At 33.3% G+C, this 16,272-nt stretch overlaps 1 protein-coding gene across 1 annotated transcript in view; it reads left to right on the top strand.

Annotated features, from left to right (window-relative positions):
- LOC127674495 (heat shock factor protein 3) overlaps positions 1-16,272 on the top strand; it is a 48,603-nt gene that overhangs the window by 21,163 nt on the left and 11,168 nt on the right. Inside the window, exons 3-8 of the mRNA XM_052170252.1 lie at positions 607-734; positions 8,299-8,423; positions 13,777-13,852; positions 14,093-14,154; positions 15,503-15,587; positions 15,792-15,922. Of these exons, the coding sequence (XP_052026212.1) occupies positions 607-734; positions 8,299-8,423; positions 13,777-13,852; positions 14,093-14,154; positions 15,503-15,587; positions 15,792-15,922 (607 nt within the window). The remainder of the gene's footprint in view (positions 1-606; positions 735-8,298; positions 8,424-13,776; positions 13,853-14,092; positions 14,155-15,502; positions 15,588-15,791; positions 15,923-16,272) is intronic.

Raw genomic sequence — 16,272 nt, 5'->3', positions numbered from 1 at the left:
CATGGTATGCACTCACTGATAAGTGGATATTAGCCCAGAAGCTTGGAATACCTAAGACACAATCAACATATCAAATAATGTCCAAGAAGAAGGAAGGAGAGGCCCCCGGTCCTGGAAAGGCTCAGTGCAGCAGTGTAGGGGAATACCAGGACAGAGAAGTAAGAAGGGGTGGATGGGGGAACAGGGGGAGGGAAGAGGGCTTATGGGACTTGCATGAGAGGGGATTAAGGAAAGGGGAAATCATTTCAAATGTAAATAAAGAATATATCGAATAAAAAACATTAAAAAAAAGAACGGGGGAGGGAAGATGGCTTATAGGGCTTTTGGGGAGGGGGGAACCAGGAAAGGGGAAATCATTTTATTAGATATAAAGAATATATCTAATAAAAATAAAATAAAAATAAAAACAATAATATGAAAAAAAGAACAGTAAGAGGTAGTCGTTCTCAAGTTTAAAATTAAACTTTTCTAGAGTATACCAGTTATTTTTATGACATCAAACATTTTGAATATTACTTCTTCTGATCATTCCAAATTTCTAATTAGAATCGATTCTATGGCATTTCTTCTTATTGATAATTTTTGTTTTTTTCCCCTTTATACTAGATGGTTTCCGAAAGGTGATTGCACTGCAGAGTGAAAAGACTAGCCAGGAGAATAAAATAACTATTGAATTTCAGCATCCACTTTTCAAAAGGGGAGAAGCCTATCTTCTTGCAAACATTAAGCGAAAGGTAGGAAGAAGACCATTGTCGCATATTTTTCTGCAGGATTTAGGGTGGCATTCAGTAATATAAACCTTTTATGATTTCTCTTAATTCTTCACATGAAACTGATGGAATTAGGAACTGACTTGCAAGTATTTTTTCAGGTTGCTCTGAACATGACCTTTAAGTACTAGTTCATCTAAAAACTTAATATCTTTGTTGTGCTCCATTTTATTTTCTTGTGACCTTTTTATCATGTACATAGTGCTATAGCATCTTAGAAAATCAGCAGAGGAGGCTAGGATAGATTTTTAAATAGTATCTTGAATATCAAATTTTGAAAAAAATAACTACAGACCCTATCAGATCTGCATAACCCAGATCTGATGACAAGTCAAAGCTGTATATAAAGAAGTCACATAGTTTTTCATTTGTAAGATATCTGTGTGTGTTGGAAATTTGTGTGAAACTTACCAGTATACTGGAAGTTCAGGATCAAAAACAAATGCAGAAAGAACATTTAGACTTCCACTAAGAATAATGGTTCTCAATACATATTTTGAAAAATCTCTGAGTCCTAAGACCTTTTTTGTTAGAGAACTATGAGATAAAGCTTTTTCATGAAAAAACCCTAAAAAATAATTTTCCATCTCTATTCTCTTATGATCACAGTTCAATATTCTTAGGAATATATGATATTTGATTGCATAAGTATTCTCATTTTAATATGTAGTAATGTTCACAGTATTGGAAAATTTAAATAAATAATTACATTTCTATCAATTCAAATTTTATTAAATGTATAAATACTCTCTTACAAGAACTCATTATATTCTCCTGTGTCATACCCCTATCCTCTTCCTCCCTCCCTTTACCTTCTAGTACTCTGTTTTCTTGGAAAATTTTACTTCTTCTTTTTATATACATATACATGTACATATACATATACATATATTCTCTCCCTCTCTTTCTCTGTGTGTGTTGTGTGTGTGTGTGTGTTTGTCTGTCTGTCTGTCTCTCTCTCTCTCTCTCTCTCTCTCTGTAGTCACTAGATACCTATAGTTCTTGGTCTACAGGTAAGACACCATGACGTTTTCATCCTCCTACATTGGCATGTATATCGATATTGCGATTTTTCTTGTCTTTTTTTATGGAGCTGTATTTTGGAGAGACTATATTGCACAGCAGAATTCCTGATATACTGGCTCTTAAAATCTTTCTCCAGCTTTGTCCATGATGTTTTCTGAACTCTAGATGTAGAATGTGATGGAAATGTATGCTATAGGGTTATGTTTCTCATACTCCTTTTTGATATTTGCATTGTGTTCATATTCTAATATGCTTTCCATTTTTCTGTAAACAAAAACTTCTTTGATGAGATGTGAGAGCTGTTGGTATAAGGATATGATTTAGAATGTAGTAAGGAATTAATGCTGGTCTAGCAAAGTGCAGGTAGTAGATTCTTTTCTAAAGTCAATGACCTGACTAGCCCCATGAGTCAGCTAGGTTTATAATACCTAGATAGATTTCCCTCCTGATGATCTGACCTTAAGTCCAAATTAGGCAGCTGTTTGTTATCACTCATTTGAAAGCCTCTTCCCTCCCATTTAGTTTCCATTGTACCAGAAGATACTATGCATCTGAGTTAAGTCATATAAGGAGGCCTCATGAGTGAAGAATTCATGGCCACAGGTCTAGAAATAGGCTTATGGGCTTACAAATGGCAGATAGTTGGAGGAAGTGGAGAAAGGCAAGATGAGACACACAAAGAGAGTTCACAGGTTTGAGCTAGGTTGGTGTGTTTCTGGGTTTTTCGTTTTGTTTTATTTTGTTTGTTTGTTTTTGTTTTGTTTTTTGTGATTAGCTGGACCAGGAGTATATCAATCTTGCTTATCTTCTCAAACAATCAGCTCTTGGATTCACTGATTCTTTGTATTGTTTTCTTCATACCTATATCATTATATTTTCTGAATTTTACTATTTCTTGCCATCAACTGTGTTTGGAGTTTGTTTGCCCTGGCTTTTCCAAAATTTTTAGTTGCAGCATTAAGTCAATTATTTTTGCTTTTTCTGGTTTTAAATATAGTCTCGCAGAGCCATAAATTTCCCTCGTAGGAGGTGTTTTGTTGTACTATGTTTTCACTTTCATTTATTTCCATGAAGGTTTCTATTTCTATCTTGATTTCTTCTTTGGCACAATCATCGTTTAGTAATGAGTTGTTTAATCTCCATGAGTTTGTGTTTTTTGTTATATTGTTGTTCAGTAGGATATAAAGAGTTATTTCTATCTTTTTTAATTTATAAAGATTTATTTCATGTCCCAAGATATGGTTGGTCTATGTACTACTTACTATGTACTACTGAGTAGAATATGTATTATTTGGTGTTGGGTGGAATATTCTATAGTTATCTGTTGAGTCCATTTGACATATGATGTCATTTATTTCTGAGGGTTTTTTTGTCCAGATGAGCTGTCTATTGGAAGAAGAGGGGTATTTAAATCACCTACAGTTGTTGGGCTGTTACTAATCTGTGTCATTAATATCAGTCTTATACTATTTATGAAAATGGGTACACCAGAGTTTGGTGCATGTGTGTTTGGAATTTTATTCCGTTTGACTAATTATTCCTTTGACTTGAATGTGTCCTTTTATCTCCTCTGATCAATTTTACTTTGATGTTTGTTTTTATCAGACATTCAAATATTAAGCAAACATGCCTGTTTGCTTCCTGACCACATTTGTTTGCAGCACTTTTTTTCAATATGTTCATTTTAATGTGTTTCCCATTTTTAAATATAAAATCCTTCATTTCTTAATCCATTCAGTGAGCCATGCCTTTTGGTTGGAGAGTTGGGGTCATTTATATTTGAAGTTATTACTAATGGTCATATTCATTTTGTTGTTGTGTTCTTAGTCATATTTTATGTGTCAGTAATTATGTCTTCATTTTTTCCCTATGGTCTTTCAGTTATGCTCAGTCCTCTTTTAAGCTCAAGTTACTGTTTCCAGTGTACCCTGTAGGGCTGGTTTAATGGATGTTAATTCTGTTAGCTATTTTTATATAGTAAGTTTTTCGTGCTCCTTCAACTCTAGCAAATTGTTTTTCCAGGTACAGTAGTCTGGAATGGTATCTGTATTTATTTAGAACTTGGATTACATTGTTTCATCCTTTCCTGGATTTCAAAGTACCCATTGAGAAATCAACTGTCTTTTTGTTCTGTATATCTGTTGTTTTAATTATACCAATGGTAAAGAGTTTGTTGTTGCTGTTTCAATTGCTTAGGAAAAAAACATTTTACATCCGTTCAGCATAAGAACTCTCATTTCTTTGGAGGGAACAAATCAATACCTCCTGTTTTTAACCTTGTCTTCTAGTCTTTGTCTTTTGTCTAGGGAATTAATACCTGTCATAATCACTTTATTGTTGAAAGATGTACATTAATTCCTGATAGTTTATTGTTTTGTGATTTGGGGTTTTCTTATTCCTCTGCCAAACTATTACAGAAGTGTAGTTTATTTTTCCTGTGGTCTCTTTCCTTCCAAATAACTCCTTCAACTCTCTTCCATAGAGCTGGCTTAGTAGTCACGAATGTGTTTAGCCTGTTTATTGTTGTTGTTTATCATGAAAAGGCTTTCTTTTTCCTTAAATTCGTGCAAATAATTTTACTGAGTATAGTAATTTACGGTGGTAGTTGTCTTTCAAAACTTGAAATATATCATTTCCTGTTTTTTTTTTTTTTATTTTAGTATTTTTTGCATTGTTAATGCTACTCCCAGAAGCCTGTTTTTGTGTGTGATGTCTCTTGTACTGCTGTCCGTATACTTTTTGGGGGGAGTCTCTGTAGTTAGTGGTTTAATTGAAGGGAAGCTATTTCGTGTTTATTTTCTGTTCATGTCCTAAATGCTTCTTATATCTAGATTGGCACTCTCTTTTCATAACTGGGACATTTTCTGCATTACATTGCTGAAAACAGTTTTTATGCCTTTTGAATGGAAATTTCTTTCTCTATTATACTAATTTGGTATTATTGTAAAATGCTGTTTATCTTGAACCCATCAGCCATACTTTTGGATAAATTCATCTGAGGGCTTCTTGGAATATTCTGATTCCTCCATCTTAATGTCAGATGCAGCTTTGGTGTCCCATCCTTGGTCCATTCTAGTGTTGAGACATTCTACAGGCATTTTCATTTGATTCACATTTTTTCTTTTCCAATATTTAAATTTGTTTTTTCTTCAGTATTGTTATATTTGGATTATTCTTTCATAAGTTATTTTTACTTTATTATTCTCTTGAGTTTATTTATTTTATTATTTCATTTGAGTTCTCTTACAATTCCTTCAGTTTTCCTGTGTCTTCTTTCATTTCTTTGAACATGTTATAATTATCTTTTTTTATCACCTAACTAAAATTTCATGTAACTAATGCTTACTGGAGACTAATTCTACTGGGATTAGCAATTTTTGAAGGTCTAATGTTGCTTTGGTTTTTCAAATTATGGTTTTCCATTGTCTCTTGCACATCTGGAGTTTAGTTGTTGATCAGATTTATTTATTTTTAAATTTCATTATGATTAATTAATACAAAGCCACCTTATTCTTTCAGAGGGACTCCAGTGTTATAGGGTTATTGTTTTCATATGCAAGATTGCTAGTAAGGACACCAAGTTTGATTCATAGTGTTCCCCTTAAGTTACATTATTGTCTGAAAAAAATCACTATCAAGGGGTAGACTTTCAATAGCAGTTCACTATTAGCCAAATAAAAGGTTATTCATCCTTATCCACAACTACTTTAGGAACTAAAGGGACACAGATATTAGTGTGTGGACTAATATACTAGCTGCATTAGATATGAATAAAACAAAAACTTAAAACGAAGAGGAGCATAGCAGCAGACCCATGAACCCATTCATACCACTTGACCCTATTCCACTGGACCCGTTCTCTGTACTACAAACACAGCAGGTGTCTTTTTGACATGACATTTTGATGAAAAAAATATACAAGTATACTCATGTGTTCAGCAAATTATACTCCAGAAGTGCGAAATAAATAAAGCTTTCAGAGAGATAGGCAGAGACAGGCAGAGAGAGAGAGAGAGAGAGAGAGAGAGAGAGAGAGAGAGAGAGAGAGAGAGAGAGAATAAAATGATTATCAGTGGAGCTACCCTAGGAAAAAAATTAAAGGACATTTCAAGACCATTGGTGACCACGAAATTAGCCACATTGTTTTTATTTTTAAAAAAGCCTACTGCGTAGATGTAATTCTCCATAGCTACATTGATCAATTTTAACTTTTCACATGGTAAATATTGGGATATATTAATATAACCCATACAAACAAAATGCTCACCAAAATAATATATGAGTATGAAATGGTCATAAGAAAAAATGTACCACCAAAATAGACCAAATTTGGGCTTTTTAATACCAAATTGAAAGAGCCTTTATTTTAACCATAGTGACCTTGGAATGACTGTTTCAATTCTAGAAGGAGAAAATGAAAAACAGTGATAAATGAGTCATTTTTCAGTCATATTGAAAAGGGAGTCATGTTCAGACATCTCTGATTCTACTGAACACTTAATCTTCTTGATCTAATTAAGAATAACCTCAAGACATAAGTCCTGAGGAGTATTTAATTTGAGATTAAAACTTCTACATGGTGAACAGTGATTCTCATATCTCACAAGTTAATAGAAGTAATAATATATAAAAAGATACCATATTTTTATTTTAATTTCTTATGGCTAAAATTAAAGACATAATTTTATGTAGTAGTGGCTTGATAGCTTTTATTCCATTAGTTTGGTATATAGTGTAGAAGGGACACATACTATAGATGCCTAGTTTATGAACTATCCTGATAGTAGGCAATGTATTTTTCATCACAGAATCAAAAGAGAGACCTGGCTCATTGCTAATGAAATTACTTCCTCTTATGCATCTTTCTAAACTATATTATTATCTGTACTGTTCATTTGTACTTTACTACATACCACTTTTCATGGGCAATGTTTATAAGGCTGAAATATACAACTTCTCTCTGGTCTGTTAATTATTCAGCATTGTTTCACAGATTAGCTTATTCTTCAAGCACATTTATAGCAGGTAAAACAAGGTAGAAGTTTCTGTTCACAATTTTGATGGTTTACTCTGAGGGAACAGGAATTTCTAGTTCCTATTCACAGATGGAGTATGATATAAAACTTTAAAATAATTGATAATGTTCTGTTTGTTTAAATTATTTTCATTACATCTCTCATTTGCATTAAAAATCATAAACTTTTACTTTGCCCATACTGTGGGATTCTGAATAAATTAGACTTTTCAACGTTGCATTGACTATGGAGATAATGCATCCTATAGACCTTTGGAAACAAAACATATACAAATCATTAAAGCAGTTCCAATCACTACCTGAACAATTAATTTTTCATTTTGTGTATTATTATGCATTAAGTTGTAGAACCATAGTATATATGTTGTTTCATTAGATAAAAAGTACATAGTTTAATATGTTTATATCTCAGCAGGCCTAAAATGAATCTGTAGTTTATTATGGGTTATTTCTGAGACTTAACCACAATGTAGATTATTCCTAAGATATACCTACTCCCAAATTATGCTCATAATCACTCCCAATAGGAAAATGGAGAGAAAAGTTTACACTTGAACTCTAAACAGAATGAGATGTGTGTATAACAGAACATTTCTAATATACTTTGTCAATGTCCCATATAATGCTATCTATTTGGTTATATTATAGTACTTACTATAAATTGTACTTTTTGTCTCTGTAAGGTATTTTCATTTCATTAATGATAGAAAATCTTCCATACTTAGAGTGTTTATTTTTCTTTTCTTTTTTCTTTTGGGGGGGGGGAGAATGAGGCATTTTTGGTCTCAAACTTACAATCTCCTTTTCTCAGCCTCCAGAGTTCTGTGGTTATAAATGTGTGCCAATACATCTATGATGTGTGTGTGTGTGTGTGTGTGTGTGTGTGTGTGTGTGTGTAAGTATATGTATATACATATATGTATATATATTGTCATATATATGTTGTACATATATATATAATATGTATATCAAATATCTGTAAGTTATTTGTAAGGCATTGCTCTTGAAATCAGGAGGAAGTATATCTTAAACTACATTTTTTTATTTTTCATTTCATTTTTATGTGTGTGAGCATTTTGCCTACTTATCTGCTTATCCACCATGTACATGTAGTTCTTGCACAGGCCAGAAGAGGGTATCATATCCCCTAGGACTTGAATTACAGAATACCCTGGGTCCTGTAGAAGAACTGCCAGTACTATTAACTGATGAGCAATCTCTCCAGCCCCCAGGAACTATATGTCTAACTTCCAGGAGCTTTCAAGTTAGTGGAAACATAATAATATGTTCAATAACTAGAATATGAAGCATGCATAGTGTAGTGCTATAATCAAGGTACATTTACAGAATTAAATGTACTTTTTTTTCCATTTGTCATGCTTTTTCCCTTTCTCATTAGTACTCATAATAGACAGTTAATGGTATGCCAAAATTTTAACCAGCCTGAGTATAATGTTTTCCTTTTAGGTGCCAACAATAAAAATTGAAGATGCCAGCCTTTACTCTGATGAGTTTCAGAAAATTGTGACTGAAATGCAAGAGTTTAAAGACATGCAGAGAAGCATGGATGCCAAATATGCACAAATGAAACAGTACGTGTTAATCTGAATGTTCTAGCATCTGTTACCAAGGTTTTAAGTTTGATTATTTCAGACTTGTGAAGCTCAACTCTTATTTTGCATGGTACTTTTTGTGTGATTTCTTTTAAGTTAAAACACAGCACTATTTCAAATGCTTTAAATCTTGAATTGCCATTAATGAGCTAGTAGCATCAATGCTATGATGGCCTAGCATACCACTGTACAAACCAGAAGTAAAATCACCAGGATATAAGACAACAACAAAGATATGAATACTAAGCTAGATAGAAATTTCCATTTTAACCAAGAAAGAAAACTAGACAAGGCTGTTAAATGTATAAATTGTGTATCTAAGTACTCTGATGTACATAGCTAATACACTTTCTGATTCTTCCTTCAGTCTGTTATTTCTTATTTCAGTTTGACCTATAAAATAAATTTTTTAATATAGTCTTCAGTGTTTTATAAAGAATTGGAGTCCATAACACACCATGAAATGTCTCTGACAGTAAGGCTATAATTCAGGCAGTAATATTGTAAGGTAAATTTTAACCAGTTAAAAATATTCACAGTAATAACTTTGAGAAAATATTGTAACCTATTATTTACTTTTGAGAAGAAATGTGTGAATAAGTTTTAGCAAATATTCATCAGCTTTCATATTAAAATTGAGATTTTTTTTCTCAAAATTTTCCACTGAAGTGTAAATGAACCTTTAATTTGATGAGTCTATCATTGGTATTTAACTTAGTAAATTAAGCTTTTCATATGCGGCAACAGAGATAGGAAAGAAGGGATGTAGAAGACAGAAGTATTTTTCATTAACATAGAAAATAAACTAAGAAAAAAAAGAAAAGAAACTAAGCTTTTCCTTGAAATTGAACATGAGCCAGTCCTTCATGTTAATTTTGGATGCCAGCCTGCTGTTGAATGTTAACCATTGCATCTGTATATATTGTATGGGTGACAATGTTCCAGTGTATTTTACCTGGTTTTATGTACAAAGAAGTCCTTCTGGGGTTCCTTCTAAGCAAATGTTTGTGATACTTTCCTACTATGAAATTTCCATTATTTTATATCCTATTTAGAACTAATTCTTAGGTGAGCACAATGAAACTGAAAATCTCAGCATCTATCTGCTGAAAAGATGAAAAGACAAGAACAGAAAAAAATGATAATAATAATTCTTGGAAGTAGTCACTGGACATATTCATCTGCTCCTTTAATTAATGTAGCCATGCCATTTTATCTTGCAATTATAATTTAATTACATTTCTCTCTTCCTTTTCTTTTCTCCAAACTCTCCCATATGTTCCTCCCCTTCTTCAAGTCCTTGGCCTCTTTTTCCACTAATTGTTATTGCATGTATATATGCGTAGGCATGTGCACGTATTCTTAAATATAACCTGTTTAGTCTGTATATTGCTGATCACATTTGGCCAGTCATGTTGGTGAGACTTTATGAGTGTAGCCTCTGATATTACTAGAAGAAACAATCTCACAACCTCATAATTTCACAGCAATCTCCCTGATCCACTGGGTTTTCCAAGGCAGAATGTCAAAGATCAACAGAACAAGATACAACAAATGCTGGAGGCGAGACAGGCTCAGGCAACAGTGTAGAAGAGAGGGTGAAGAGATTGTAAGAGCCAGAGGATCAAGAAATCTGCCATGAAATTGTGTCTTCTATTAACTGTAGAAGCTATACCCATAAATTCTCACCAACATGACCACACAAACATGAGCTGAACAAGGAGGTTACCAATGAACATAGCAATCTGCATGGGGAAAAATCCATGAGGCCTTATTCCTACACAGAGAACTATAGGCAAGTGAGTAAAGCTGGAAGCAGGAGAGGGTGTCCTCCCCAGCAAAGGGCACACCAATTTGTTGTCCAGTGCAAAGTAAGCAGCTCTGAAAAATATATACCAGTAACATTAGATCAACTCAAAAGGTTATAAATACATATATACATTCAGTAACAGTTAACGAAAAGGAGGAGGCCATGAATTTAAAGAATAAGAGGGCAGAGATACATGGGAATATTTGGAGGGAGGAAAAGGAAAAAAGAAATTTGTGCTTGAATCACAGCCTCAAAAATAAAAAATAGTTGACTCTAGAATTTGGTATCGACAGAAAAAAAAATTGTCACATAAACTTGGTGTTGTCGCCAGGCAGTGGTGGTGCACGCCTGGAATCCCAGCTCTTGGGAGGCAGAGGCAGGTGGATTTCTCAGTTCAAGGCCAGCCTGGTGTACAGAATGAGTTCCAGGACAGCCAGGGCTATACAGAGAAACCCTGTCTCGAAAAAGCCAAATCCAAAACAAAAACAAAAAACAAACAAACAAAAAACTTGGTGTTGTTGCCTGTTTAGAGGCTTACCAAAGGCATCTTAGTTTTTAACTATGTGAAAAGATGATAGTAAACTGTTCTATCATAAATTGAGTTTAATATATTTTAATCCATTCTAAACGTATTTTAGATTCACCACTCTTTCTTAGAATATACACATATGTGTTTTCATAAATTGCTGATATTTAAAGAAAGGGAATAATGTCACTATTGTTTGAATCTCTCGTAAGAGTAAGATTATTAAGTATTGAAATCACAATTAACATGAGGTTGTAGATGCAGAAAATCAAAATATAAATTTACCTTAAAGATTTTTATAAAACCAACTTTTATTTTACTGTTACAGAACCAGAACCTAATTCTCTATTTCCAAAGCAACAACAGGCTTTCTTTAAAATATTATTCTATTCTTAGTAACATTTGAAAAAGAAAGTTGGTTAATAGAATAAGATTTTATATTTTATCAAACTAATGGCTTTTGTTGTCGGTTCAGTTAGTCAGTCACTTGTTTACTTAAGAAACTGGGATTTAAGGAAGCGGGATTTAATTATTATCTTCATGTTGGCCTGTTAAATGCCCACTTTCTAAGAAGCTATCTCTGGCCTGCCGTTTGTTCCTTTTTCACCCTCTGCATATAGAAATGCATAGAGCTGTGTGTCTGAACTTTATCTCAATGCTATGTTACTTGTTGGCAGAGTTAAAGGCATGCACATTTACTATATGCAAAACAACTAACAAGTGATCTCTTTAAAACAATATACATTTATATCAGGATTTTCAGTATAGAAATATCATCCAAAAAGAACTTATTGCCATTTGGGTACCTGACTATCATCAACACAGCTGTTATTGAGATTAGCAATTAGATGTTACTAGTCTAAATATGGCTTTTTCTGCTGCTTAATACAACAGTGGTGAACTAGTAGCATTTACAGGAAAAGGTAAGAGGTCAGAGAGAAGTTAAAGACAGTAAACCATTTCTAGTATTCTATTCTACTATGGAGTAAGATAAATTTGTATATATTTCCAAATGAGTAGCAGAATAAGAAATTCTCAACATATACACATGATCATATAATTGAGGTATAGCTGGACTACCTGGACCACATCCTATATGCCAGTCTAACAAACTGCTTTTAATGTACATATTCATTCTACCAGTTCTGTTTCCTTAGAGAACTCTAATACACTCCCCCTTTACAATTAAAAGTCCCCTAGTTTTCTTTCTTTCACCCTTCGTAATACCCATGTCCTGCTTGTCCCCTCTGTAGAGCTTCTTCTCTTCCTCCTTGGTCCCTTTTGGCTTTCCTCACTTTTGTGGTCACTCCACACTATATACACACATCTCAAGATTCATAGCTCAGAACCGTAAATAAGAGAGAATATGTAGTGCTTATCTTTATGCATCTGGCTTACTTCATTCAGTATCATATTTCCTAGTTTATCCATTTACCTGTGAAGCTGAAATAATAGCTAATTGTTCTGGGCTCCTTTGTATGTTATGTATACTTACATTCTAAAGTATATAATCCAACTAAAATTCAAAGCTTAGTAAAACATGTTACCAAACCAATATTTTCTAAAACCATAATTGTAGTGCTGCTAACATTTTCCAGGTTTTGTGTTCCTACTTCTAATTGTATCATTACAATTATCTTTGTAATTAGACACATTCAAACATCCAGCTTTTCAACCAATGCCTCTGATAAAAAGGAACATATCTTTAAAGAAGTACATTCAAACTTATTTTTAAAAAATACTGTTTATTCTTAATGCACATAGCTCAATGAAATTTGTATATAAAAACTAATTCACTATTAGAAGCAATATGATAGCATGTGTCTCCTATAATATTTAATAGAAATGTAAATGTGATACACTGGTATAAAACTGGTAACCCAGAGATTTATTTGTTCTCATATACTTCTATGAAAACCTTTTCTCATCCAGCAATTAGAGGAATAATAAGAAATTTATGATCATGTATTCTCAAGTATTAAGGTAGGATGTGAAAGCAATCTAAGTATGATATCTATTGATCACTGAAATTCAAAAGTAACAAATTAATCTGAGCTTTCAAGCCTATAAGTGTATGGAATTGGGCCTGCAACCTAGTGGTAGAATAATCCCAGCATGTGCAATGTCCTAGGATATTATCAGCACCACTAAAAACTCATAGCTCTGAATTCTATGTGAACTAATTAACTAATAAAGGCAGTGATTTTCTTTTTTTTAGTTCTTTTATTTCTATTACTGTATATTTTCTTTATTTACATTTCAAATGTTATCCCCTTTCTTGGTTCCCCCTTCTCCCAGAACCCCCTAACTCATTCTCCCTCCCCCTGCTTCTATGAGGGTGTTCCTCCACCCTCTCTACTCCCACCTCCAGGCCCTCAATAAATGTATGGTATTGGGTATCTATCAATGGGGCATCTATCAAGCCTTCATAGAACCAAGACCCTCTCCTCCCATTGATGCCTGACAAGGTAATTCTTTGCTGCATATGCAGCTGCAGCCATGTGTACTTACTCCTTGGTTGGTGGTTTAGTCCCTGGGAGCTCTGGGGGGATCCGGTTGGTTGATATTGCTGTTATTCCTATGGGGTTGCAAACCCCTTCAGCTCCTTCAGTCCTTTCTCTAACTCCTCCACTGGGGACCCCCGCACTCAGTGCAATGGTTGGCTGTGAACATCTGCCTCTATATTTGGAAGGCTCTGGCAGGGCCCCTCAGGAGACAGCTCTATCAGGCTCCTTTCAGCAAGCCTTTCTTGGCATTCACAATAGTGTCAGGGTTTGGTGACTGTATATAGAATGAATCCCCAGGTGGGACAGTCTCTGGATGGCCTTTCATTAATTAAAAGGTAGTAATATTCTACTAGGACAAAGGGTATAATTTTGTGAAGAACACAGTAGATACTATTAATCCAGACAATTCAACAGTATTTTAGGTGTTTTCAAAAATGTAGGGAACACTAATATATCTTTGTTCATTCAAGTAATCTATTTATGTTTCAGGGACTATTCAGACCTATATCTTGAAATTACAAACCTAAGAAAGAAGTACTGTGAGCAACAACAACTGTTGACACAGGTATAAGTTGTTCTTTAAAGGAGAGTTTTTTTTTTTCTTTTCTTGGAATTACTATTTTCTGGTGCTTTGTGCTTAAATATAAAATAGTTACAATATGAAGTTGTGTTAAAACCAAATTGTAATTATACAAAGTTAGAGTTTTACTTTCTGGAACTTCTCATAAACTTTCTGTTGTATTGTTGTTTTCCCTAAATACTGAAAATGATGTCATAATTAAAAAATAATCTCTGCTATTTTCAGGTGCTCCATTTTATCTTGGATTTGATGAGTGAAAACCATACAGTACTAAAAAAGAGGAAAAGGTGAGCTTGCTGAGACAGTCTACTTTATTCTCTTGGCTAAAACATTTTCTTTATTTAGGTCCTATTTTTTACTTCTGAATATGTCTTAATGCATGGAATAAGTATGTGTCACCACAGAAAAAAATACCTATTAAGAAAAGCAAAACACACCATTATCCAGCAATAAACCCACAATAAAATAGAAAACCTGTTGATTACAATACACTCGATCATGTCTCCTTATGAATGAATCATTTTAGGAAGTAAATGGATACATAGCACTCTACTAATTAATATATTAGTTATTGTGAATATGAATAGAAATAAAAACAAGCAAGAAATCCCACTGAGACTACATTTAACGTTAGGTTGCTGTATAGGAAACAAAAGAGTGGAACACATGCAGAAAGAGTGATGAGAGAAGAAATAAAAGGAAAGGATATAAATGTTTTGTTAAAGATAAAGTGAAAAAGACTATAAATATGCACTCAAATAATGTATAACAGTCTCATTCCAAGGAGGTAGAGCCCCTAAAACCATATAAACCATTCCAGGCTATGTTCTTGTTTTGAAAGAGGCAAAAGAAGGAGGTAAGTGTACAGAGAAATGGGCAGGGATGGGGGAATACAGAATATGAGCAGTTGGGGACCAGACTGGCCTGCTATATTGTCCTGAATATTATTTAAATACATAATGAGGCCTGAGTAAAGATCTGCAACAAAAGTTGAAGTCCAAACTTGCTCTCTCACATCACAGGATAGCTGACAGTGGGGCAAAAGTCTCTAACTAATGATTTTTAATTAAATTTTATAATACTATCATAGTGTATGGTGATGGCTTTCTAATTACATCTTTTTTCTTTTTAGTTTGCATTCTACATGAGAAAGAATATTTCCATTTTCCTGATTATATCCAGTTAATGGTTTCAGAATAGAATCATATGTTCATAATTTACTTGAAGGATTTTAATCTTTACTAAAATAGATCCATTAATAAGTATATGCAGACATCATTATTGTTAATATTTACTTTGAAAACAGTAAAATGCTACAGGCTTTATCTATCTGCCCCAGCTCTAGAATCAGGCATGATTCAAGGAACTTTACTGTTTGCTTTAGTTTTAGATTACAAGATGTACTAAAATTTTTAAACCGTTTGGCAGATGGCTAACATCCAGGGATACAATTCCAAATGATCACTGGCTCTTTTAAGTGACCTTTACCTTTGACTCTGGGACCTAAAGCACTAATTTCTAATGAGAATTATGATAACAAAGGATGAATAAAACACAGGTTCTATACAACAGAGCTGGCTGACCATAGCAACATTAATATAGCTTATGACAATAAGTTTGTGTGTCTCATTACAGGTCATTATCATTCATATCTGAAGCTTCAGATTCTGAATGGGATCATCAGTATCTCCATATTCCTGAAGACAAAAAGAAGGAAGCTGTAAGATTTTAAAGCAAAACAGTGTTGGCAGATGGGTTCAAAATGAATATTTGTTGTTAAAGAAATTTCTACCCCCAGTTCCTATCATTTTTATATAATTGTTGAATAGTTTTGATGGGAACCGCAACAAATGTGATCCAAAAAATATTAGATACATACACAGAAGCACAGTCAACTCTCATTTTCTCTAACCTTTCTATTTAGATGGAGATCTTAAAGGATGGTTATGAACTTGTTGAAGACAAATATAAAAGTCTCCTTGATAGGGTCTTACCAATCCTGAAAGAATCCAAAAAGTTAATTTCATCTGCAGACCAGCCAAGTGGAGGTGATGGGTAAGCAGGTTTTGTGGGCATTCTATTGGTAATGAAACAGAATACTGGTGACATTATTCATTTGTATATAGTTATTATATAATGGACTTCAATCAATTTAAATGATTACTCTCTTTCATAAACAACAAAAACTTCCTACAAAGCAGTTTGACCTGAATTATTTTCTTACTACATACAGAACAGTAATTCTTAAAACAGAATATATATATATATATATATATATATATATATATATATATATATATATATATATATACTGTATATATACACATATATATGTGCCACATGTTGATGATAACCAGTTGAAAGTCTTGCAGAAAAAAGGTGACATTTGTAAAAAAAAAAAAAAA

The sequence above is a fragment of the Apodemus sylvaticus genome, chromosome X, assembly GCF_947179515.1.
Source record: "Apodemus sylvaticus chromosome X, mApoSyl1.1, whole genome shotgun sequence".
Lineage (NCBI taxonomy): Eukaryota > Metazoa > Chordata > Mammalia > Rodentia > Muridae > Apodemus > Apodemus sylvaticus.
Note: the sequence above shows the minus strand (reverse complement) of the source record. Positions and strands in the feature narration are given on the sequence as shown.